Below are 26,747 nucleotides of genomic sequence, written 5' to 3'. Positions count from 1 at the left end.
CCACTCCACTGCTGGGTGCGAGCTGGAGTGCTACTGCTGGCTGCTACTTTTGTATGCGTGTGCTCCGTCACGCACGGCACGGGCGTGCTCTCCGATCGGTGTTGGGTAGTTGCGCGACTTGCGCTTTGTACCCGACGGCCGTCGGTGCGAAGGCCAGCCAAATTGTATGGTACAGAAACGTGATAGGTGGTATGATATTTTTATGAACTGTGGAACGTAGAGGGTATATGGTTTCGCCTCGTTCCTTTAAAGCTGGTTTGTGAGTTTTCACAGGCTAAACTAAAGCCTTGTTTAGTTCTGAATTTTTTTTAAGGTTTAGTTATTGTAGCATTTTCGTTTCTATTTGCTAATTATTGTTCAATTATGGACTAACTAGGCTTAAAAGATTTATCTCATGATTTACAGGTAAATTTTGTAAATAGTTTATTTTTGTCTATATGTAATACTTCATGCATGTGCCGTAAGATTTGATGTGACGAGAATTTAAAAAAAAAAATTGGTTTGTAAGGTCAACAGTGCCTTCGTGTGACTGCTCTGCTCGAAAAACCGGTTTCGACGATCTCCTGTAGCCAAGGCAATGGAGTAGGTGCAGCTGCAGCCACGACGGTGGTCAGAAACGATCGCTGGGGCCAGCGCCAGCCGTTGCCGCGCCCGCGCGCCTGGCCGCCCGCTTGTGTTCTGGCCTCCTTGCTGGCAAGCAAGGACAAACGCGGGGTGGCCAGCCGAGCCTGTGCCTGTGCCTGTGCCTGGCCTGTGCCTGTGTGCCTGTGGGTGCTGGTGTCCCACCTGGCAGCCAGACAAATTTTGGTGTACACGAGACAGCCGGACCGGAGGCGGCGGTCGGCACGGCAACCTACAGTACCTTCTCTTTTGGCCTTTCTCTGCCACGTAGCGTAGAGTAGTACGCTTCATCTTTTACTGTTGCACACGTAGAATTTACCGGCCGGAAAACCACTTGAGCACGCTGCATGATTACGATGCGAACCAAGGCCTTGTTTAGTTCCGAAAACTGAAAAGTTTTCGGAACTGTAGCACTTTCGTTTGTTTGTGGTAAATATTGTCCAATCATAGATTAACTAAAGTCAAAAGATTCGTCTTGCGATTTACAGTCAAACCGTGTGATTAGTTTTTATTTTCGTCTATATTTAATATTTCATGCATGTACCGCAAAATTTGATGTGACAGAAAATCTTGAAAACTTTTTGGATTTCGGGGTGAACTAAACAAGGCCCAAGCAGCAGGTTGGGAGTTCCATCGACGACGGTTTGATGTTCCCCTGGGTTTAGTGTCAACGGTCGGTTGGTGCGCTGTTAATTCCATCGGTTTCACTTCACGTGTGGAACACAGGGAGTGTTTAGTTCCCTTTCTTTTATTTTTTTATTTTGATCCATCATTTTACATAATAAAATTAAATATTATGTAATTTTTTAAAAAAAAATAGTTATCTTTTATTTTAGATTTTCATCTCAGAAGAGAGCATTATGCGTGCTGATTCTTAAAAACCTGCTATGCGAACAAAGGTTTTCGGAGGGAGCATTGCGCAAGATGGCAACGGGACTCGACTCATGAATGGGATTGATCACCTGATTCCTTAATCCCCATTGCTTAATGATGGCACTACTACTATAGTAATATCGGCTTTCATTGAGAAGCGCAGGCACCCATTTGCTTTATCCAGGTGGTTGGTCGTCTCTAAGAGCTTCGAATCTGCTATACAGACAGCTAAAGAGACAGATCGTACAACCCACAAACAAGAAATCATCTGTAAACTATTTAATGCTTTGCATGTAGCTAAAATCATTCATGAATATTATTTTATATCCATTGTGTTGCTATTTGATAAAACGTCGAATTCACAAGAACTGTCAACTTTTTTCATAACTGAAACAACACTATTTTCTAAAATCACTCCATAGACTAGAGCTAAAACTGAACTGCAATCATCAAAAATAGGACTGCAGTTTTATTAAGAAACAGATAAGAGGCAACTAGAACAAACTTCACCTCTAGTAGTATCCAGAATAATCATGGCTACAGCCTTGTTTAGTTCCGAAAAGTGAAAAGCTTTCGGTACTGTAGCACTTTCGTTTGTTTGTGACAAATATTATCCAATCATGGACTAACTAGGATCAAAAGATTCGTCTCGTGATTTACAGCTAAACTGTGTAATTAATTTTTGTTTTCGTCTATATTTAATGTTTCATGCATGTGACACAAGATTTGATGTGATGGGGAATCTTGTAAATTTTTTAGTTTTCAGAGTGAACTAAACAAGACCTACATCAGTAAGAGAAAGCAGACATGCCGCAGCCTTGGGATTCCTCTATTGCAGCATCCACCTCCGTGCCCCATGGCTGACAGCTCCACCTGCTGGTGGCATACAGGCTGACGAACTTGCGGAGGAGCTCGTACTGGCCGACGGCACCGCATCTAGATCTTGCTAAATCCGGTCAATCACTTCTCTACTCATCTTAGACCGGCAAAAGTAAAACCCTATGTTTATACCTTTGCCTTGATAACTTTGCTCCTTGTTTATCACCATGATCTTCACTTTATGCTTCATCCCTTTGTGATCATGTGGCCACCTTTCCATGCCACCATGCACCTTCATCACATGTGTTGCTATGCCTAACTCAAATCACTTAAACAAAAGGCATTATCAACTTGGTGTCATTAATTACCAAAACCAAACTTGGGCTTTCACGGGTCGGTGTGCTACACCCGTACGGGCCAAAACAAAAATCAAAGCTTTCCCATGTGGGATCCTCGCAAGCAGTTGAGTTGAGGCGCCAAGCCGTACAACGTCTGTTCCCGTCGTCTCGTGAAGCGACGCCGCATCCGTCTCCAGGTTTAGATAGGGTTCTTTTTGCAAAAACAACCGTGAAGAGACGGGTTAAAAAGAGCTGTTGTACATGCCCTTAGACTATCTCCAACAATTGTTACCCAAAATACAATACCTATTTGTCATTTGGGTAGCGCTACAGGTAAAAAGTTCCATACATATTTTTAGTCTTCTCCAACAACAAGACCTAAAAGACAACACTCTCTGCAAATAGGTCTCAAGGAGAGAGGATACCCAAATTTGGCTTATGCCTCTCCTGATACCCAAAATAGGTCTTCTGTATGGGTACTCTGTTGGAGGCTATAGGTATTGTGTTGGAGACCCATTTTAGATTTGGTTTCTCAAATAGGTCCAGCCTTACTATCAGTAGCAGCGCAGAGCAAAAGGGCGGTCTGCTGCATCTGCATTCAGGCCTTGTTTAGTTCCCAAAAAATTTTACAAAATTTTTCAGATTCTCCGTCACATCGAATCTTTAGACACATGCATAAAGTACTAAATATAGACAAAAATAAAAACTAATTGCACAGTTTGGTTGGAATTGACGAGACAAATCTTTTGAGCCTAGTTAGTCTATGATTGGACAATATTTGTCAAATACGAACGAAAAAACTACAGTGTCCGTTTTACAAAATATTTTGAAACTAAACCAGGCCAGCCAGCCAGCCAGAGCCAGCGACGTGCCGGCGGACGCGACCGCCCCCTTCGCCTCGCCCTCGCACCTCGCCCACGCCCAGTTACATGATCGCACAAAAAGGCAGGCAGCCGCTGAATGACTCGTGGGCCATGGCCCCGCGCGTCATTGCCTCTGTGGTAGGGCGAGCGGGTGGGACTGGACTGCCAAAAAATCGTTGGGAAACTCCACCGGCACAGGAATCTGGTTAAAGAAATTCCGTATCCCGTTTAAACAGGCAGTAAGGTGGCGTTTGGATATTGAAATATATTTTCTCTGTCCTGTAATATAATACATTCTAACATTCAAAGTTTATTCTTTAATATAATATATTTTAGAGGATAAAAACTAGTTTTATATAAAATATTTTTAATTTATCAACTAATCACCATTAATCAGGTTGATGATAGCGCCTGATTAAAAAATAAAATAATTGTATATGCATCTTTTATGTTCTCTATTAGTTTGTCTTAGGGCACTCACAATGCAACACTCTATCACAAAATCCAAGACAATTAATTACATATTATTTATGGTATTTTGCTGATGTGACAACATATTTATTGAAGAAAGAGGTAGGAAAAATAAGACTCAAAGTCTTATTTAGACTCTAAGTCTATATTGTTCGAGGTAATAAATAACTTTAGACTATATGATAGAGTCTGCATTGTGAGTGCCCTTAGAATTGCTAGAATGCACTATATTACATGATAGAGGGAGTAGAGAGTAGGATATGGAAAGAGAAATAAATGAATGAGTAGGATTAAAGGAGACTACCATACAATATTTCCTAACCCTAACCCTATCCCAATCCCGTTCCCTATCCAAATGTGGCATAAGATTTCAGTAGATGATTTGAAAATTATGATATAGAGCTTATTCGTTTGAACTTATCTGTCAGTCATTCAACAATGTTTTTCTTTTATAAGGTAATATTGGATTCTCGTTGGATGCTCCACTTGGACCATGACAAGATAAAGAGTCGAGCAATCAATCGATCCTGTCTGTCCTACTAATCACTTTGTCCCATGAATAAAATGGTCCCTGATTAGGGGCTAATCATGCATGCATCCGCCTCTGTACTTGCATTGGCTATGAGCCTATATGATTCGTCATGATATTTGTCTCAGCCGTTGCCAGATAAATATCCGGATATAGTATATCCAGGTCGTTGGAGCTGGAAAGACCACCAACAAGACGTGCAGCGCTTAATGCTTTTGTTCACGGCGATTTGCTCTGATGTCATCAGCAAACTTACACGTGCGCTATGTATGACGACTGAACGTACGCTGGGCGGAACTTTTCTCATATTCTTTTCATTTTAAATTATAAGTTATTTTAAAAATATTGAAGAGTTAAAATATTTTTAAATTTAACCAAAATTATAATAAAAAATATTAAAATTTGTAACATAAAGCACAAGAGCAACTCCGCGTAAACAAGGTAGAGCAGGGGCAGGTCATGCATGCCCTGGAAATTGTTCATCACACGGCGCTCTACTGTTTTGAAGAACAACGTCACCTGGAAATTGCTCCAGTGTTTCTCGAGGTACGGCCGATATCGAGCGACAGGTTGGTACTACAGTGTTTTCCATGTACGGCCTCGAGGTAGGCGTCCCTGTCTGGACAATGCCGGGACCCGGGAGGAGCCTCATGCAAGCGTCATCACTCCTCAAGGGAGGGCCGCAGCATGTCCCTGACAGGCTCCAGTTTGAGGCCCAAAACTCTACAAAATTTTCCGTCATATCAAATCTTACGGCACATGCATAAAGTACTAAATATAGATAAAAAAAATAACTAATTACACAGTTTATCTGTAAATCACGAGACGAATCTTTTAAGCCTAGTTACTCCATAATTAGACAATGTTTGTCAAATAAAAACGAAAATGCTACGGTGTCAAAATCCAAAAACTTTTTGCATCTAAACAAGGCCTAAAAATCAAAAACTTTTTAAGATTTCCCGTCACATCAAATCTTGTGGCACATACATGGAACATTAAATATAGATAAAAACAAAAACTAATTGCACAGTTTAACTGTAAATCGCGAGGCAAATCTTTTAAGTCTAATTACTTCATGATTTGACAATATCTGTCAAATAGAAACAATAGTGCTATAGTGTCAAAATCCAAAAACTTTTTAGATCTAAACAAAGCCTAAGTCGGAAATGGAAGGGCAGCCTTGGGCTTTAGTTCTTAAGAAATTTTGTATCGAATCTTGCGGCATATGCATAGAGCATTAAATATAATTTAAAAAAATAATTAATTAAACATTTTTTTTGTATTTTGAGCCTAGTTAGTCTACGACTGGACAATATTTGTCAAATACAAATAAAAATACTATAGTGTTTATTTTACAATTTTTTTTGCAAGTAAACAAGGCTGGTTTGTTTTGCTGAAAAATTATAGTTGAAAATATTATTTGCTGATCTGTTGGGCCTCTGAATGATTGACAGATTCGTAGCGCTTATAGCCATTGAGCCTTGTTTAGCTGATAAGCCCGGTTGATTTATTATAAAAGAAAAACATTGTTGGATGGCTGGTACATTCGGTTAATAAGTCCAAACGAAGAACATACTAGTGTACTATAATATCACTGTTGTTTTTTTTATATAATTCCAAGCATACAATGTCTCGTGATGACAAAAAGGCTAAAGTCGGCGGCCCGGCTAGCCCCCGCAAAAAAGGACACGGCAAAAGCAAGTGCAGCTTGGAGTTGGAGCTAGCATCGCATCGCATCATCGATCATCAGGATTCAGGCGCAAATAAAAAAAAAAGGAGCAAAAGTGGATTGGACGACCCCAAGAAGGCAAGCGTGAAGAAAAAAGAATCTACTCCTCAAATAAAGATGTCTGACCCCTTTAGGCCTGGTTTAGTTCTATTTTTATTTTGCAAAATGGACACTATATCATTTTCGTTTATATTTTTAACAAATATTATCCAATTATAAACTAAGTAGACTTAAAAGATTCACCTCGCAAATTACAGCTGATTGTGTAATTAGTTTTTATTTTTATATATATTTAATATTCTATACATGATGTGACGGTAAATCTAAACAGTTTTGTAAAATTTTTTGGAACTAAACAAGGATGAGTTGGGAGGTAGCTCGATCGATCTAGAAGCAACAAAGAGAGACAAAAGGAGGAGACATAAATCTAGAGAGAGGAATATGATTATGATTAATTAATCTCGACTATCCTTTTTTCATCAGGGAAAGTGGACAAAAGGTGAAAGCACGGTGCAAACTGCATGCAAAGGGTGTGGTAGGACGCTGGATGGTAGCCGTCAGCCACAGCACACATCAAACCTGTCGCTTCTATTGGCCGTCTATAGTCTTCTAAAAAACTTTTCACTCATTACATCAAATATTTGGACATATATGTATAGAGTATTAAATATAAATTAAGAAAGCTAATTACGCGGTTTGTATGTATTTTGTGAGATAAATCTTTTAAGCTTAATTAGTTCATGAATAGACATTAATTGTTATAGTTACAAATATGCTACAACATCTGAAAACTTTTCTTTTCGCGAACTAAATAAGGTCTCAGTGCAGCAGGGCCCAAATTAATAAAAAGAGATCCTCCTCGGAAAAAAAGGAAAAAAAAGAGATCCAAGATATATATTGTTTCCATTCTAGATGGGATGTGCCTTCGCCGTGAGTTGGACGTCGCAGCGACCGTCGTCGTCGTGTCGAACCTGCTTAACCTACTATACGTAGTACGTGCACGGTGCACTAGCAAATGGGAGTATTTTGTATCAGCCAAACCACTTGTTTTTGTTTGTATAGGCGTGACCACCAGCTCGGCACGATACGCTGTTAGTTGTCATGCATTGCAAGTGGCTGGTGGCACCAGTCTGCTACTGCATGCAGCATTATTAGCTACCATGCATGCATGCTGCAACTGACACAACCAGATGTTGAAATTTTGTAATCCAAATATTTTTTTTAAAAAAATGTATGAATCCTATGGTTCACAAATAATTCGCCCACGACAGTAGCGGGACCTATATATATTGTTTGGCAATATGCGTGCTTAATCGAGAGGCCTTGTTATGGATGTTTAATTTGTTGTATGTATGGGCATGCCGACGAAATTATTGAAGAACGGGAACAGCGGCATTTCGTATTTTCGTTGTCCACGAGCTCAATTCGCATGCCAAAGCCTGGAGTGCCCGGGCCGCTATTTGTTTTCGGTGTCATTTGTAGCCCAATGCAGGCCCAACTGGGCCGTGGTGTCTGCGTTTCTTGCTCCCAAAATCTTGTTTCACAATAAGCCCTCCTCACCACCCCTCCCCAGAATGATTTACTGCTTCATTCATGGAAGAATAGGCATGGTCAAAATCTCAGTATGTAAGGCAGGCGGGGACTCCTGTATGCATTGTGATCGAAGGTGCCTTAGGCCTTCATGTCCCAGTTTCTAGCCCATCTGATTTTGAAAATAGTACAAAAACTTTTATTATCTCTTTCATTTCATTAATACGGTGCCACATCAGTATATTTAATGTCCATAAAACTCTGATAAAATCACATTGAGACTGGCCTTAGTGATATAGCGATGAATCTTCACACCCTTTCTAATTTATAAAAATAGTGATTTTAGTGAAAAAAAAATACTTCTCAGTAGACTCTTAAATGAATCTCTAAATATAGATTGCGCACAATATATAGTGTTGAAGGATACAAATATATAGAATACAACTTTTTTACCCAAATAATTCTTCAAATGATTGTTTAAAGAGTAATTCTAAAAAGATTCTTTAAGATGCCCTGACTAACGAAAAGTTATGTTTTTTTGGTGAAAATTGTCTTTGTTAAAAAGTGGTATGGACCAATAGTTGCTGATGTCGATGAAACTGCGAGTTGGCTAGTTTTCCACTAATATACCCTCAGGTTTACGTCAACACTGATCCTTAGAGCACCGAATTACCTTGAAGACCGGCTACCTTCATCACCCACGTCAAGCTCACTACTAGTAGTAGCGAAGAAAGGAACCACTAACATCCATGGGCCAGTGCTACGTCCCTAAGCGATATCTACTCAGCTCATCACCTACCGATGGCAGGTTACAGTTACTAATCTAATCCACTTAGGTGCTTGCCTGGGTACACCTCAGCCCATATCGATCCCTCTCAACCTAGGTTTTGTTTGGACACACTCAAATCCATCTCAACTAATGGAAGAAGTACGTGTAGAGACGAAAACAAAAACACAGGTTTTAACATACAACATCATTCCATTTGTGAGTCTAGTTTTTCGGTGTGTCAGAGAAAAAAATATGTCGACAATTCTTTGAAACGGATCCTGAAGAAAACCACAACAAATGATCTCTTCCTCTTCCCCTTACATGCATATTGACATTAATGTGTTGTCATGATACCTTTTGATCTTGCATCTCATCTTTTCTAGAACTATTGATAGTATTCATATCTCATAATAGTAGAAAAATATTGATCGATCCACATTACCTTTGAACCAATGAGGACATATCTTTTAAGAAAATGAGAGTCATTTATCGCTAGCTCATCAAACTAATGAAAGAGCCAAGAAACCAAAGTAAATTCGTTTTAGAGGCAAATAAGCAAGTTTGATAAAAAAAGGGCAAAGAAACCAAGCGGTACTTTTTTAGGGCCAAGGAAATAATTCCTCTTTTATTATTACCTAGCAAAAATGATTTACAGTGTTACGAAAGAACAAGCATATTCTAAAGATCAGTATACACATAGTGCACTTGTACCGTGGTTGTGAAGTCAAAAAAGCAACTTGAATTTTGGATAAACTTTGCGTGGCATGAACTTGGATGCCGACCCAACAGAGTTGGGGAGTGGATTTAGTAGGTCACTAAAAATTTCACCTAGTGTTCTACTTGAAACCATACTAGATTCTTTTTTCAGAAGATGAAGCTTTTTCTGACAGCTACGACATGCGACCGCACGCAGCCTGAAAATAGAACTAATTAACAAGATATCCACTTGAGCATCTACAATAACACATATATGGGAGCAAGGCTTTAAAACAGCAAAGCAGGTTCACAAAGGCACAACTATCATGCTACCTCGTAGCAATAGCAATACACACAACTGTCATGCTCAGCACTGATCATCTCGCCGCTGATGACTATACCGATTCTATTGACTTACATCATGAGAAGACAATCAGACAACAGACAAGACACATGTTTTAGCTTCACCCCACTCGACCACCTCTTGTTAGTTTCAAATTGCACAACATAATGCAGTCATGTTTATGCAGCACTAAAGCCCTAACAAATTCAATAATATGCATCTTCCAAATAGCAACCCCACCATGACATATCTCATCGTTGTTCTTCACCAAGTATCTATTAATCCAGGCACAAAAGGATAACATTGTTCTTAACCAGGTATCTATTAATCCTGGCACAAAAGGATAACATTGTTCTTCACAAGGTATCTATTAAAATCACCAAGTATCTATTAATCCAGGCACAAATGGATAACATTGTTCTTAACCAGGTATCTATTAATCCTGGCACAAAAGGATAACATTGTTCTTCACCAGGTATCTATTAATCCTGGCACAAAAGGATAACATTGTTCTTCACAAGGTATCTATTAAAATCCTGGCACAAAAAGATTTATGCTAGTAGGTTCGGAATCCAAAGGTGCAAACTCCAACGTTTCACAGCATAAACGGGAAAGGGGCAATGGCATAAACAATTGATACATTAAATGATTCAGAGGATGGTGAACTTGACAGTTGATGGGATCTTGGGCACCAAATTTGTCCACGCCACACCCCTTGCGTAGTAGCACCTCACATGGTCTTCCGCTTCCTCTCTGTTGCAGCCACTGTCGCTGCCGGTTTGGAGATGCCGCCTGTGTGTGTCGATGGCCAGCGTCTGGAGTGCCGGCGATCTCTGCAGGAGGAAAAATGTTAGTTCCATCAGCTCCGGCTCCCCGCTGAATCCACCGATGATGATGCTCTGGAGCTTTTCCATTGAGCAGCGCTCTGGCCATTGGATCATCAGGTTATCCGGTGGTGGCCCTGGTAGGTCGCTGTAAGTCTCGACGCGCAGCTCCTTGACCGAAGGTGCGGCGATGAGGAGGTAAGCCACTGAGCTGATATGCTCCTTCCATGCCGTCTTGAGGAGGAGCACGATTCGGTTTAGGCCCCCAAACCAACGATTGTGCTGTACACCTTGGAGCTGGGTACAAGTGGCGGCATGAAGAGGTGAAGGAAACTCCAAGAAGAGTTGCTCGAGGCTGGGGAGGGCTCCAGCACCACCGACACAGTCAAGTGGGCATTCGTCAGCAATGCAGAGCAAGATCTTGAGCTTCACGATGGCTGGCGTGTGGCTGTACTTGATGTCGACTCTGTGACCTTTGTACACCAACTCGATCAGGGTGCTTGAATTTATCGTTATGCTATTCAAGTTACGACATTTACCAACATCAAGCAATCGCAGACGGGTGTGCGACATGTTCATGCGGACAAGCTGCTGGCACTCCTGAAGACAGAGAGCGGTGAGCGCGCCACAAGTGGAGAGGATGCTCGCGAAACTGCCGTCATCCACTGCCACACAGGTGAGGTTAAGATACGTCAGTCGTGCCAGGCCCTCGAGGTTCCTCTGCGGTGCCACGGTGAGACTAACGCCACACAGCATTAGCCTTTGCAGATGACTGCCGGCGAACTGCCAGTGGGGGAAGTTGTAAGGTGGTCCCGCGTGCTCGCTGCATCGGTTGTTGGTGAGCAAAAAGCCAAGGATCGATGTCCCGGCCGCTGCTGCGAACTCCATAACTTGGTCCAGCTCAGCGGTGTGGCAACAACAAGTGAGCGGGAGGGCGAAAAATAATCTCTTGACCCCTACACCGCCGTGGTGGCACAGGACAGATCTCACCACGCCCGCAAACCGGGCCGCCTGCTCACTCCTAGGGCCCTCGTCTTTCAGTTTGATGCATTGCCGAGTGAGCCTGAGGCTGGGGACATACTTCCACAAGTTCCTCCACCTCTTCGAGACAGCGCCTGTGACCACAGCGTCGCGGATCGGCAGCCAGGAGATTATTCCTATCAGGATGTCGTCTGGCAGCAAACTGATGTGGCCGTGAGCCTCTGCACGCAGCGCCTTCAATGGTCCCCCGCTGTGCTCAAATTGTGGGCATCTTGCCATTGTAGCGAGCTTAGCTTAGGGACCAGGGATGATCCTACGGGCAGAACCAGCCTCTCCGATGCGTGCCTCGTGCCGTCCTGCATTGTACATAATATACAAGAATTTAATCATCTTCACTTCACGCGACTGATTTCTTGCATATAAGAAACTGAATTGGGCATGGGGATTTGGGTGTTAGGGTTTGGGGTCTAGGGTTCACGGGCTTACCTGAAGCTGCGACACTGCCGGGGTTAGACGGATCGCCGGGAGAGTCTCCGTCCCAGCGGTTGTGGCGGACTGTGGGCAGGACGGCGGGCAGCGGGGGCGCCGCCCGCCCGCCGGGGGCGGGTCGTGAGAATCTCACGGTGGTTGGGCGGGGGCGTCGAGCACCGAAGAGGTTAGCTTCGGCCTGCCCTGGATGGCGGAACCACCGCCGGAACCGGGTAGGGCGGCAGCGGCGGGGAGCTCGGGCCGGCAATGCGCGCCCGCGCCGAGAGAAATGACGAGAGGGAGACGCGGGCGACCGAGGAAGAAGACAGAAGGGAAGTGGGGTTCTCTTTCTGAGCTTTTTACCTGTATGCCATTATGAAAGATGGACCAAACCACCAGGCCACTAAAAAGTTGTTTCGCACCGCTGTGCCCAACTTCATCTTCGACTATACCCGTGTGCCATTCCGTCCCCATTCCGTCCGTTTTTTGACGATTAAGATGTCTGGCACGTGGGCCCTGGGTCAGAAAATATCCTTTTTGCCCTTGTAGTCTCGGGCGATAGAAGAGGAGCGAGCGCCATTGACCATTCCCATTCCCCGTTCCCCACTCTCAGTCTTCCTCTCTCAAACCCCGAGCTCGGAACCCTAGCGGCGGCGGCGGCGGTCGGGACGGCGGATTCGGCGGCGGTCGAGGACTATAGTCCCCCCGTGTTGCGTCGGCGCATGGGTGGTGGCACTTGACCGGTCAGCGAGGGCGAGGACATCCGTGCGTAGCAGCCATGGCGTGGAACGGTGCGGGCGAGCGTCCGGATTGGTTTCGAGACGGGTGAGTTCACTGATTCTGCGCTCCTTAGTTAAGTTGATTGTAGTAGCTGTCGTTGAGGGTTTTGCTTTGGCCGTGCGCTACGGATTGGATTGGATTGGAGCTAGGGTTTATTGATTTCGTGTTCATTTGTTCATCTGTAGGATGGACCCGGACAGTAGCTTCAATTTAGAAATGCGGATTGTTGTTCCAAACTCACGTGCGCGCTGGTTTTGTGTAAATGAAGTGGTGGATGCTGACCGCACACACTTCGGTGGGATGCTCGAGGATGTTGTTGACAAGTATCCGCCTAACTACGGTGATGTAGCTAGCTTATTCTATTTCTGCAGAGATAGTAAAGTTCACATTCCAATCCGAAGTGACCAAGAGTTGGTAGAAATGTTTGATAAACATAGGGTTTACAGGTCTTGCTGGTTGACAGTTGCATATCATAAGGAAAATAGTGAGCCCCCTGTTCTTCCAAATTGGGACTTTGGTGAACCAAACAATCCTGCACCCTCCCCAGACACCCCTACAATACCAGAGCCAACACCCTTAGAACCCAGCCAGACCACAAATACAGATCAAGCTGGGCCTAGCCAACCCTCCTATGATGATGACCACAATGATGATTCTATTGTTGATGATGATCGAACCCTGGCCAACCCTAACCCAATGTTTGAGCATGTTGGTGTTGACGATGAATCCCTGTATATTGACCTTGGTCCCCAGTACCAACCTGCACCTCCAAATCCTAGTACTGGCAGAAAACAAAGGGAAGAGGAATTGGAAGAGGAAGAGGAAGAGGAAGAGGAAGAGGATAGCTCTGGTGATGAAATGTTGTCTGACTCTGATGCTAATGTTGATGATGTGTCTGATGATGAGATTGTTGCTGACAGAGTGCCTGAACCAAAGCCTGATGCTCATTATGATAAGAAGGATCCTCCTATGTCTGTAGGAACTATTTATTCAAATATGGCTGCTTTTAAGATTGCATTAGCTTCTCATTCTGCTAAACATGAGTACCATTACTTAATTGAGAAAAGTGATCCAGGGAGGTATAGGGTGTACTGCAAGTACAAGGATGAATTTAATTGCCCATGGAGAATTCATGCATCTACTCTTCGGGATGGTGTGACAGTTAAGGTAATTAGTAGTTGGTCTTCTCTTTTTCTGCCATCTTATATTGTGTATGTAATGTGTGATGGTCTTCTCTTTTCTGCAGATCAAAAAGAATAAAGATGATCATGAATGTCAGAGTGCTAGGAGAGTTGGAATCTGTGTTGGGTTGGATCAGTATTGGGTTGCTGACAAAGTAGCTGATTGGTTAAAGGAAGATGCCAACATCAAGATGAAAGAGCTGATAAGGAGGATCAACGAAGAGTACAAAGTCCTTTTGACATACAGGAGAGTGTACAAAGGTAAAAATATTGCCATGGATAGGATTTATGGGCCCTGGGATAGGAGCTTCAACAATTTGTTTAGACTCCAGGCCCAGTTAGAGCAATCTAGTCCTGGCTCATCTCTTATCATTGATTACCACAGTCAAGGATAAGATCAGGTTTAATAGGTTGTTCTTTGCATTGAAGCCCTGTGTAGATGGATTTCTTAGAGGGTGCAGACCATATCTTGCTGTAGATAGCACATTTTTGAATGGAAAGTTCAGGGGTCAGTTGTGTGTAGCCTGTGCAGTAGATGGACATAACTGGATGTACCCAGTAGCAGTAGGAGTTATAGATTCAGAGACCAATGAGAATTGGGTTTGGTTCATGCAGAAGTTGAGAGAGGTTATTGGATCACCAGCTGGGCTGGCTTTCTGTACAGATTGTGGACAGGCTGTTATGAATGGGGTTAGTGAGGTCTTCCCTGAGGCTGAGCACAGGGAGTGCATGTATCATCTAGTGCCGAATTTTAAGAAAAGGTTCAATGGCCAGGTCTTTGATGATCATCTATGGGCTGCCTCTTATTCTTGGAGCCCATACATGTTTAACAAACATTACCAGGCCATGGCTGCAGCTAGGCCAGATGCAATGATTTACCTAGCTGACAACCACAAAAAGTTGTGGACTAGGAGTCAGTACAGGACTACATCCAAGGTGGATTATGTCACTAATAATCTGGCTGAGTCATTCAACAATTGGATAAAGCTTGAGAAGTCAAAGCATTTAGATGATTTGCTGGACACAATAAGACAGAAGATTTTGATCAAGTGGAACCATAGGAAGAGGGTAGCCATGAAGTTCACAGGAAAGATATTACCTCATATTGAGAAAAAGTTGAGAGAGGACAGCTACAATTTGGACATTGAGGTCATAACTGACAGTCCTGAAGGTGTGGCTGAGATTTGTGCTAAGGGGGGGTCTGGCTACAGATTTGTGGTCAACCTACCAGAAAGAACATGCACCTGTAGGGCTTGGCAAGGGTCTGGAATCCCTTGCAAGCATGCAATTGCTTACATCACCTCAATCCCACATGCAAGACTAGAAGACTATGTGGATGATTATTATTCTGTGAGCAAGTTCAAGGCTGCATATGCAGGTTCTATCCCTTGCATTCCTGACAAGAGTATGTGGTCTGAAAGTAAACATGGTTTCTTCATGCATCCTCCATGCTTAAGGCCAACAGCTGGTGGAAGACATAAAAATAGAATGAAGGGAGCCCTAGAAGGTGGCAACAGCAACAGAAGGAGGCATGAGTGCCCAATATGCCATCAAAAAGGCCATCATTGGTATACATGCAAGAATGGGGATCCAGAGGACATAGCTGCAATGCTTGCTGAAAGGTAACAACTTTCTTGTCTTGTGCAGTTCTTGTCTATTTGTCTTCAGTTACATTATGTTTTGTCTTGTGCAGGGGTGTCCCAAAGAAAAGGCAGAAAAAAGCAACAAGCACCAATACTGAGACTAGTTTGGTGCTGGCTAATCCTACATCATCAGTCATGCAGTTCCCCTCCAATGAAGCTGTAGAAAAAGCCAGGGAAAAGAAAAAGAATAAGGCAACTACTACTTCTGGAGGTGCTGCAAAGAAAAGAAAGGTGACAGCTGCTACTACTTCTGGAGGTCCTTCAAACAGGTACAATCTGGACCATCTGAGTGTGTTTCCATGCATTTATTAGCCAGTGACACTTCTTGTTTTGTTATCCCTAGGTCTGGAACTGGCTCCAATGAACCTGTACCACTATGCACTGTGTTCCTAGCTCCAAGCACTACTAGCCCAGGTGCTGTTGAAGCCACAGTACACACAGAGACTGTGGTACCTTTGCCCAAGAAAACACCACCAAGAAAGCAGCTAGCAGTGAAGAAGAAGAAGAAGCTGACCCCAAAGAGGCAACCACTTCAGGAAGGCAGTCAAGCTACCTCTACCAGCCCTGCTTCCAATACAAGAAGCAAGAAGAAGCTAGACCTAGCGTAAGAGGTCTCTTTTCTGTTGTTTTGTGATGCCATGTCCAGCCCCCACTTTTGGATGTGATGATGAAACTAGTTGTATGGGAGTCTGCAACAGGGGTCTGGAAAACATTTCTTTTGTAAAACTTGGTTGTTTGGGAGTGAGAACTATGGATGCTACTACTGTTTGCTGAACACTTTTTTTATATGTGATGATTAATGTGTTTGTGCTTAATCTGAAATGTTGGTTCCATTCATTCATTGATTCATCTCGATGTTCATACAACATACATATGCAGCATCTACTTCTTCATTATAGCATACAAAGCCATGAAAATGCATACATAGATAAGCTTCTCAATCCACCTAAGCTGCTGCATAACCCTATTGTCGCCCCTATTTTCCACTACTGCATTGCCTACAACTCCAACAGCCTGGGATCCTTCTTGATACATGGCTACTTGATCAGCACCAGGGATTACTGCCTGTAGGGGAACTGCATGTAGAGGAGCAGGAGTTGTTTGGGTCTGCACTTCAAAGTCCACCATTTCATCCTCCCATTGATAGTATCTGCAACCACCAACCTGGAACCAAAACCATGAAAAGCATCCACCTAAACCATCAACAAAAAACCAAATATGAGGGGAAAAAGAGGCGACAAGAATAGCACTCACTGCATAATACGGACACTTGTGAAAAGCACGGTTAGGGTTCTTCTCTGTCCTTGAAATGAAACGGTTGGCAAGCACATGACAGTTAGGGCACAAGACCCTCTTCACCCTCCCCCCATAGCTGCTGCTAGAAGCTTGAGACATGGATGTGCAGGACTAGAGAAAGGAGGAGCTCATAAAGGAGACAGAGAAATGAGAAGTTGGCTAGGCAATGGGTGACCATCTGATTTATAGCAGAGCAGCAGGCCACTTTGGCGCCAAAACCAGGACCTCTTTGGCGCCGAAACTGGCAGCCAGTCAGTGGCACTGAGGACAAAAATTTTTTGTTCACGAGACCAACTGACCCAGGAGCATTGAAGTCTATTCACAGGCCACTTAACTGCCGTTAGGCTTCAAAATGGACGGAATGACACACGGGTATAGTCGAAAATGAAGTTGGACACAACGGTGCGAAACAACTTTTTAGTGGTATGGTGGTTTGGTCCATCTTTCATAATGGCATAAAGGTAAAAAGCTCTCTCTTTCTCAAGCCTGCTCGGCTGCCCTTCAACAGCGGGAGGCTCTGATCGGGGCGAAGGGCGAATCTGGACCGTTAGACCTCAGTCCAACGGCTGATGGAGAAAAGCGCCATATCCGTCACACCCGATACGGCGAGGCCCACATTTCCGGCGTGCGGCAATGGGGCCGCCGGGCCGCGTCGCGTCGCGTCTCGCGACGGCGACGACGACGGCTTAGCAGCTGCGCCAAACTTCCGCTGGAGGAGGGAGCTCGCTGTCCCTGTTCCCCTACGACGGCTGGCGGTCTGTTTGGGCGAGCGCTCGATGCAGCGCTGTCGAGCGGCTCGATCTGGGAGGCTCCAATTTCGGCGTCTGATCCTAGAAGCCACTAATTTGGTGGAGGGAGCCTCCGCTGCCGCCGCGGAGCAGGGCGGTGGCGGTTTCGTCTGTTTCAGCAAGCTCAGGGGACGCCACACAGACGGTATGCATCTTACACCAGTGGTCCAACGCATTGGTGGTGAAACCCACGTTATCTTTCTACTAGGCTGCCGTCTTTCTAGCTTTTTTACCAGGATTAGTGGAGCAACTGAAAATTATTTATTTTTGCGACGGGCTAACATAACGGAAGAATTCATTGACTGTGCATCATGTCGAACAATGAGACTCTAGTCCTAATTTTGTTTCTCCTCTGGACAGTCTGTTTCATCACCTCCTATTCATTTCACATAATATCTCAGAGTTAATTAGCACCGAGTTTTTTCAAACAGAGATGGCTTATGATACCATGATCAGATAGTGCCTTTTACCAATTTATATATGTGTTTTTCTATTATCTATCATAAGTTTCGATGGAATAATATATCTTCTTTTATTGATTAATAACCAGTAAGCAACTAACTTATTTAAGAATAATGGTCCTTGATCATGTAAAATAAATGCAGAAATCCTTAGGTACATATGTTTACTGAATGATTGTAAAATACATAGTGTAGTTATCTTTCCTTTTTTTTATAAAGAACTAATTTTAAGGAAAAAGTGCACCTTAGACTTTATGACCTGCAACTATTCTGTTTATCTGTTCACCGCCTATACAAAATGTTGAGTGTTGACTTGATTTACTCCCACAAAGTAATCAAATTAGATCAAATCACCCCTAATGAAATTTGTTTTTTTTTTGTTTCTCCTCGTAAAAGTTGTCTCGGGTTCAAATTTTGTGATTATTGGGACTTGGGAGCATTTTGTATTACTTTAACTAGTGAGGCATGACAATGTGTGACAGACAGCAACAACAATTTTCAAGTTTTTTATTAACATACTTTACAAAGATAATCTATTAACCCACAACCCGATATACAACCTGTACAAGAGTAACAAAAAGGAGAAAAAACTCATTAGGGGGTGAACTGGACAAATTGGGATAGTTCAGGGAGTCAGCTGAGTTGATATTTTAATATAGGGCGCATACAAAGTGAATTGTCTAAGGTAGCAGCTTTGTTGGGGCCATAGTGGGCTATGCAACCCCCTTCTGTTTTTTGCTATTCTATAGAGGATGCTATAGCATATAGATATGTTTTGCTATGAAGCTTTAAAACGGCCACCTCTATACTCCCTAAATCATGTAATGACAAAATCACTGGTTTAGATATTTCATCAGTACGAAACAAATCGGATGAATAGGCTTGACCATTTCATGGTGCATAACTTTGAAAAATCAATCGTATCACCACAAGTCCATACATGAAAGACTACTACTGTACTGTTTTGTGGACACATTCATAGAAAAACATATGCATGGTGCAAGAAGCAGGCTCAGACATCCATAATTGTCTGAAATGTCCTAGCTAGGAGGTTTGTTTTGAGTTTGTTGCTTTGGAATTGCTACCTATTTGGGAGATGAACCAGCAGTCTATTAGTCAAATTGTAGGGCCAACTCTATAAGATGAATACAGAAGAACATTCTGAGTTAAACAAGGAATTAGTATCTCCATGTAACTCAGAGCCTCTTGTAAAGGGTGAGTACGCTTCCAACCCTCGCTGTTCCTAGCCCAGCAATCTAGCCATATAAGAGCATCTGCAAGAGTCTTTCTAAACCTCACTCTCTAAATCATCATTTGGAGAGTCATTTCCGTAATTTTTGTTTCCTATATCTTTTCACTCTCCAACAGCTTTTCTATCTCGTACGCCCTCTAGAGAGCCATTCTCGTCTTCTATTTTTTGCTAGCGAAAAATCCGAAATAGAAGATGGCTATATTTACATAACTGTTTAGACAAGCTGTTGGAGGGGAAATTTTCACCAAAATTTCTATTCCTAACATTTAGGAAAGATATAAAGAGTCTCTTGGAGTTGCTCTAATACTGGCTTAGGAAATGTGAATGGTGTACTGCTATTGCAGTAAGTAATTGATTGCATCCATGGTCAGAGATATATATTCATTCACATAGAAAACCAGCCATTTCTTACACTTAAGGCAATCCCAAACACCCAAAGCACTGTCATCCAAAAAGGCTGTGTACAGAGCATTCCAAATATGAAACGTACAAAAGCTAAAACAGATGATAAGTTTTATCACAGAAACAAAACCCAAAGGAAAGGGTAAATATAAGAATGCATTTATTTTTACCTTATAATAACAACGGGAAAAGGGTATAAGGGTCTTTTAAATAGATCAATAAATCTAATAATGATAGCCTTCTTCTATTTCTTCGCCTCTTTGAAACGGAAAATCTTCAACACCTGCTCCTTCCCCAATGCCTCGCCTTCCTCCCTCCGCGGCAAGAGGCAGTGGAGGCTGCAGCGCCGTGGTGCAGGCGGAGAAGGATACCGAGATGAAGCCGGAAGAGCGGCTTCTGCGCGACCTCTACGAACCTGAGTTGCGTGGAAATGCCCTCGCTGAGCTCTCCAAGGTCCCTCTTTTGCCTTTCCTCGTCTGCTGGTTATACATCCCTGTGTTGGAACTTGGAAGATCTGGCCTCCTCGATCTCTAGTGAGGTTTCTTGCGAGGAGTTTTTGTTGCGATAGCTGCTGAAGTTCGCATCTGTGATGCTTTGTGGGTTTCCGGAATTAAATAGTTCAGTTTAATGCCAGGAGTTCTTGATGCGATAGCTGCTGAAGTTCGCATCTGTGATGCTTTGTGGTTTTCTGGAATTAAATAGTTCAGTTTAATTGATTGGGTATAATCAAGGCAATCGGTTCTTGGTTTGCCAAGGGCAATACTGTTTGATCTCTTGTGGATTTTATGAGGATGATCTGTGGTTATGTGCGATCTAACTTTTTCTGCTTACTCGATTTGGAAATCACAATAATTTAGGTATTTTGTATGTATGATTTCTTAATTTTGGTTCATCATAGCTGGTTTTCTAGTGCATATATAGATTTATCAGGATTCAGGAGACCTGGTTTCGTCCAGTTTGAGGTTATTGGAGGCGGATTGCTAGACATAAATTAGTTGTTTCATATACTTGAGATAGTAATACATTTTGATCAACAAAAGTGCCGATTTGATTTGTATTAGTGGTCCTTGGGACTGCAAAATCATGAATCTTTTTTCTATTTGTTTGTTTGACATGTAGTAGCGCAAGCTGCCACATTCATAGGCAGTGGTTGTAAGGATGTTTATGTATAGTAAAGAGTAATATATGTGCTTTGAAGGAGTTGGTGTATTTATGAAACTTCGAGAATTTTACTCTTTTTGTTCAGATGCCAGCTGTAGCTTATCACACATTGTAATGATGGAAAATCTTGAACTGCTGGTGGTTCATTGCATATTGAAGGAGAATATAATTGGTGGAATATTTGATATATTGCATTGGGCCTCATGGGCTGATTATATAGGGTACACAGGACTAACACCTTATGTGGATACACAATGCGGTACTATTCCTATTTACTCTAACCCCCCCCCCCCCCCCCCCCGCAGTCACAGCGGGCTACAGACGGTAAGACTGGAGGAGAAGCTGATAACTAACATCTCCCCGTAGTCATAACAGTCGATGTGCCGCGTAAGCTGTGGCTGGAGAAGAAGCCGATGAGTCCTCATGCAAGGCGGTAGCCCTTTGTGCCGATGTCGAGGTAGCCGAGCGTAAGGATGCAGTAGCCGTGGTCGAAGAAGTCATGCTGAAGATGGCCGAGGTCGACGTAGTTGTGATCGGGTTGCGTGTCGATGGAGCTGCAGGCACACAAGGGGTGCCATGGTAATGACGGAGACGCGTCGAGGCAGTCGTCGTGGGAGGGGGCGATGCCGAAGTCGATGCAATCAGGACCGTCGTAGAAGAAGGGCGACGACGCAATCGAGGCAGACGGGGTAGGAACGGGAGGGTCGATGCCGAAGTCGATGCAGTCAAGCCGCCTGAGCGCCGAGGCGCAGCTAGATTTGCCAGATCCAGCAACGCGTCGGGGACGAAAGCACGCGTCAGTGTTGCCAATACCAAGCGTACAAGGGAGAGGGCCCCAACCGTGTGGTTGTGCTGGACAAAGAAGAAGCAATGCTGGAGAAGACGCGTCGGCGAGTAGGTCTCAGCGACGACGCGGGTAGTGGCAGCTCGATGACGAAGATCCAATCAGCAGGACGAAGACCTTGTGCAGACGGATGGTGCAGCAGGGATTGCGCAGCACAGTCGTCGATGCACAGATGACGGCGATGGAGATGCAACGACGAAGTGTACACACGGACAACGATGTTGTGGCCCGATGAGGCGACACAACAGCAGCCCTGTTGCTCGGAGAAGATGCACGTAGTACTCGGAGACGGTGTCGATGAAGTCGATGCCGATGGCGGAGTAGAACGCGCGAGGTCGACGGGCAGTGGGCGACTCAATCCCGATCAGTGATCAGGCAAACCAAAAAGATACAGCAACAACAGATTAGGTGTACCCAGCAAGACGACATGACGGCAGCGGTGTGTCCCGATCTAAACCTAGGCGAATGATACCATGAAGGAGAATATAATTGGTGGAATATTTGATATATTGCATTGGGCCTCATGGGCTGATTATATAGGGTACATAGGACTAACACCTTATGTGGATACACAATGTGGTACTATTCCTATTTACTCTAACACATATACTGGGCAACATTTTCAGTTGCAGTTTAGGAGTTTGCTCACAGAAGAGATGTGTTTATTTATACATGGAACACCCTTATATATAGTAGTTAAATATGCTGTGTAAACTATTTTTAGTGAATCAGATCTGTGTTTGTGCTGCTTTGAATTTGTGAAACTACTATTATTTTCCTATATATGTGTATTAGCATGTTAATTGCTTGAATCCCATAGTTATCGCTTTCGTAAGTAGCTAAGGATGTGAACTCATTCCATTGTAAACTTTTATTCATTCTGTTGCTGATTGATTCAGTAATGGTGCTGATCTGAACAATAGTAGATGCATGTTGAGTCGTTAATATGACAACAAATTTGGTATCTAATGTTCTTTTTGTAACTTTTTCAGAAAAGGGAGATGTTTAACAATTTGGCTCCACTGATGTGGCACTCTTTTGGATCAATTATTATCCTGATCCAGGTATGTACCAACCTTTGGGACTCTTCTGTGCTTACTTTTAGAATGATTAAGCCTGAATAGATCGCCAGTTTGTTATTTCAGGCATTCTTTATTCAATCTTTGATTTCATGACTATATCAATATATGTTCCCGAAGTTTAAATTGATCTTTTAGGTCAGTCTTTTGGTCTCATTCGGTATGTTTGATGACTTGAAAAAAAACAGGAAATTTTGTCAGTCTACCCTGCACTTTCACCCCCAACACTAACGGCATGTGCATCGAGCCGAGTCTGCAATGCAGTTGCACTTCTTCAGGTATGGTATTAAGAAATAATGGGTTTAAGCAGAAAAAATGTCTGCTGGTTGCAATCATCCCATGACATACTGCACTGCAAAGGGGATTTTTTTTTCTTCTGTTTGTTGTTAGCCATTTTAAGTTATGAATATTAGATTTCTGTCATATGTTTTGTCACCCTCACTCCTAAAATTGTTGCAGTCTGTTGCATCACACCCTGAGACTAGGACTCCCTTTCTAAAAGGTAATGTCAATGAACATGACTTTTTGAACATCTAAGCTGAAATGTACTGAAGGTGTGTTGTTAGTTAGCCGATGTTAGTATTTTACCACATTATCTTTTTCTCGAATGCCTAGGAGAGTTGTGTATCATTTCATTGTAGAAGAACAAGAAACCAAGTACAAACTCTGCCACACTACACCACGCCACACAGAGGAAATTAACTAGTGTGCCACTGACTATAGAACTAGGACTTACCTGAACAGCCACTGAACTAAAGTTTTGCTACATCGTCATATAGTGTTTGACAGTGACACACTTTTGGTTTATGTTAGTTGCTATAATAAATTTCTGAAGTATTATGGATTTTTACTTGCACTGGCGGAGCTCAAAGGGGACTTAAGAGGGGGCCAACAGTATTTAAATTATAGCTGATGTGTAAATCTTTATTACTTCCTAAGCATTAACCATAGATATTATTAAAAATTCAATTGTCAAGGGGGGGCCATGGCCCACTTTAGCCTCAATGTAGCTCCGCCACTGTTTACTTGTATAGTACTAATAAACTTTGTTTCCTGGATATGTTACCATTATTCTTCACTCCCTCTCATTCCATCCTTTCTTTTTGCAGCTTACATTCCCATATACCTATACCCACTCTTGAACACTGTCAGCAGCGCTAGATCTTTCGAGTCCCTGCGACTCACGTGTCTAGGCGTGATTGGTGCTCTTGTTAAGGTAATTTATACTTAATTTTACATGACTGAGTCTGGATCTGCTTCACTTGTGCTGGGGGGCTGGGCCTTCTGTCACTTGGCTAGTCCAAAGCAATGCCATGCAACTTGTGATATTCAGAAGGAACACATGATGACATTCTCACATGCGAGGATGTTTAAGGATTTCTGGAACGTTGGTCATGTGTTTCTTTCAGTGGGAACATTTGGCGCGTTCAATCCTATTCAGATAATCGGAGAGCACTTAATAACCTGACATTGATAAATTCATGGCCAAGATCCATTTGTTGTTTTCATCAAACACTAATTCTGCAAATGAGAAAGAAGCTTCTTTGTCTTGATACATGCAGGCAGATGATACTGAAGCCATAGGTTTCCTGCTGCAAAGTGAAATCATTCCTCTGTGCTTGCGAATCATGGAAACAGGCGAAGAGCTTTCAAAAACAGTATGTCTTATTGTCTTTTGCTTGAACTATTTTCATCTTTTGCCTCTGCTCAGCCATCCCGTATCATGTTATTGTATTCGCTGGTATGCTTGGCTGTCTAAAATTTGCATGGAACACAATCTTGCAATCACCTGGCATAAGTTCACAGTCTCCACCATTTAGATTGGCATGCTATACATAATTAAGGTTTTGTTGATTGAGATCATTAATGCCATCTACTGGCTGTACTTGTTATTAGCCATGTGTCGCTCAGTATCTTTACTACCTTACTTTGCAGGGTAGTTTACATATTTTAGGTGAGGTAGACTAGGAAACACTTTATGTTCTAGAATGTAGCCAAGCAGGTCTTCAGGATCAAATTTTCCTACACTGGGCTTCTCTCAGATAGCCCTAAAATTTCCTTATGTCTTCAAAGCATAAAATGAGGCTTATGAAAAAAACTTCAAAAACTGTTGGCATCGTTGCTTCAGCAAGTACCACTTGCTGCTAATTTCCGTAGCATATATATACATATCTGCCAACCAAGTTCTGTATATTTTCTCTGAGAACAGTAGGACATTTCAGGCAGAGTTAACGGAAATTGCACTAATCTGGTACCATTGCTTTATTAATCCACTAATTAGTCAAATTCATATGCAGGTGGCCACTTACATTGTCGAAAGGATTGTGCTGGATGAAGCTGGGTTACAGTACATCTGTTTCAACATGGGACGTTTCTTTGCGCTAGCCTCTGTTTTACAAACCATGGTGATTTCTCTAGCTGAGCAACCCTCCGCTAGGTTGCTGAAGCACATCATCTGTTGCTACCACAGGCTGACTGATCATCCCCGGTAAGTGCTGTCATTTGCATACTAGATAGGAACTTAAACTGTAACATGCAGCATTTCCTTGCATGCATGATCCCCATATCTTCCCCTCCACATTGCAGGGCCCTTGAGGCACTGCGAATTAGATTACCTGAGGCTCTCAAGAACGGGACATTCGTCCACTGCCTCAAGGTGAGTCTTGCTCTTGATTCGTCAGCTGTCTCTAGTCTAATCAACCACTGCTCCACTCCACTTACCACAGATGGAAGGTTTCAATCAAGTACTGACTATATCTTCTTACTGTAAACACAGGATGATCCCGTTGCAAGGAACTACCTCCGACAACTGCTGAGTACTCTGGCTGCTCCACGCGTCGAAGCACCTCAACCACCAGGTCCCACAGAGGGTGGAGCACCTCACGCTGGCCCAGGCTCCTCTCAGGCTGGGCCAAGTCGCGTACGCCGTTGATGTGAACCAATCTGGTCGCTGCAATTCAGAGTTCACTACAAGGATGCAAAAATCATTTGGCGAATTGCAGCTAGAGCTAGACTAGTGGAGAACCCTGGCGTGTCTGGAAGCCATGGTCTGTCCTGATTTCAGTAAAGCAAGAACCAGTGTTTTGTAATAATAATATGCGCTGCAAACGTTCGCAGTGCCCTGCACAAGTGACCCGTTTATGTGTTTTGGTGTTTTGGACGACTAAGACAAAACAAAATAAAATAGGGACAGAACAACGAACCCTTTGGTATGAACACCTCCTTGTGTGATGGATTGGGTGCCAGGTTTCTTGAGATGCTTATTTTGATAACATGCAGGGCATACAGGAGGGTCTGTTCAGTTTTGCAGGATGAGTGGATGTCATTGAAATGTAGTTTGGGATGTGGAATTCTCTGCATGGCCTGAGAAGCTGGTCTTGATCTTGCTCCTAATTTGTGTATGGAAGAGTATCTGTTGGCTTAGATTGTTTATTTTTTTCCCCTCGGTGCTCGTGGATTCCTGATGCAGCACTGGTAAATTCCTCGGTCGTGGCGCGTGCGCGTGACCACGATTTTTTTTTGACATTCTGGTACAGACATGCAGTTATCTGCTGCCGCTGCCGCCATTCTCTTGCACATGTTTCCTCCTGTGGAAGACGCCGAGCACATGCATAAATGGTGTATGCGGTGTGGTCTCTGAAACACACATTTTGCTTCGATTGTTCTGCCTACTCATTTGCTTTCCAGCACCAGCCTCCCAGTCTCCCACCATCTTCTGTGAAAAAAGAACATTGCAGGATGTTATGTAGGTAGTGCTTGCTCGAATTTTACGATTTTTACAGGAATCAGCATAGAAATGACTTCGATCAGCACTATTTCAACAGTACTTTTTAGATAAGGAATAATGTTTTTCTCTCACAACATTTTAACATAAGCTAAATTTCAGCCAAATTATCAAAATGAAAGCTGCTCCAAATTTTAAAACCGGCCTGCAAGGCCCCTCTGAAAAAAAAAGCTGAAAGCTAAAGAATAATAATGCAAGTAGCAAAAGTGGCAAAAATGCTTT

At 43.1% G+C, this 26,747-nt stretch overlaps 2 protein-coding genes across 3 annotated transcripts; one reads left to right on the top strand and one right to left on the bottom strand.

Annotated features, from left to right (window-relative positions):
* LOC8079928 (putative FBD-associated F-box protein At5g56390) lies at window positions 9,860–12,202 on the bottom strand. Its single transcript, XM_002459300.2, has 2 exons — window positions 11,873–12,202; window positions 9,860–11,742 (listed from the first exon to the last, which is right to left on the bottom strand). Exon 2 carries the CDS (start codon window positions 11,663–11,665, stop codon window positions 10,232–10,234), a length of 1,434 nt encoding a protein of 477 aa, XP_002459345.1. The 5' UTR covers window positions 11,666–11,742; window positions 11,873–12,202; the 3' UTR covers window positions 9,860–10,231.
* Window positions 17,287–25,959, top strand: LOC8079926 (CCR4-NOT transcription complex subunit 9). 2 transcript variants are annotated; one of them, XM_002461408.2, is made up of 9 exons: window positions 17,287–17,687; window positions 22,655–22,726; window positions 22,930–23,019; window positions 23,201–23,243; window positions 23,851–23,957; window positions 24,304–24,399; window positions 25,039–25,229; window positions 25,328–25,397; window positions 25,518–25,959. In XM_002461408.2, exons 2-9 carry the CDS (start codon window positions 22,664–22,666, stop codon window positions 25,671–25,673), a joined length of 816 nt encoding a protein of 271 aa, XP_002461453.1. In that variant the 5' UTR covers window positions 17,287–17,687; window positions 22,655–22,663; the 3' UTR covers window positions 25,674–25,959. The 2 variants fall into 2 exon arrangements, with proteins under 2 accessions (XP_002461453.1, XP_021308910.1); XM_021453235.1 differs by lacking the exon at window positions 17,287–17,687 and adding an exon at window positions 18,148–20,110.

Source organism: Sorghum bicolor, chromosome 2, assembly GCF_000003195.3.
Source record: "Sorghum bicolor cultivar BTx623 chromosome 2, Sorghum_bicolor_NCBIv3, whole genome shotgun sequence".
NCBI lineage: Eukaryota > Viridiplantae > Streptophyta > Magnoliopsida > Poales > Poaceae > Sorghum > Sorghum bicolor.
This window is presented reverse-complemented; position numbering and strand designations above follow the sequence as displayed.

Bases quoted from the DNA above. Each gene is read 5' to 3' on its own strand.
- LOC8079926 (XM_021453235.1), top strand. From the start codon at position 19,955: ATGCCTCGCCTTCCTCCCTCCGCGGCAAGAGGCAGTGGAGGCTGCAGC. The intron at 20,111-22,654 runs GTCCCTCTTTTG...TAACTTTTTCAG, and splicing joins CCCTCGCTGAGCTCTCCAAG to AAAAGGGAGATGTTTAACAA. The intron at 24,400-25,038 runs GTATGTCTTATT...ATTCATATGCAG, and splicing joins GCGAAGAGCTTTCAAAAACA to GTGGCCACTTACATTGTCGA.
- LOC8079928 (XM_002459300.2), bottom strand. From the start codon at position 11,665: ATGGCAAGATGCCCACAATTTGAGCACAGCGGGGGACCATTGAAGGCG.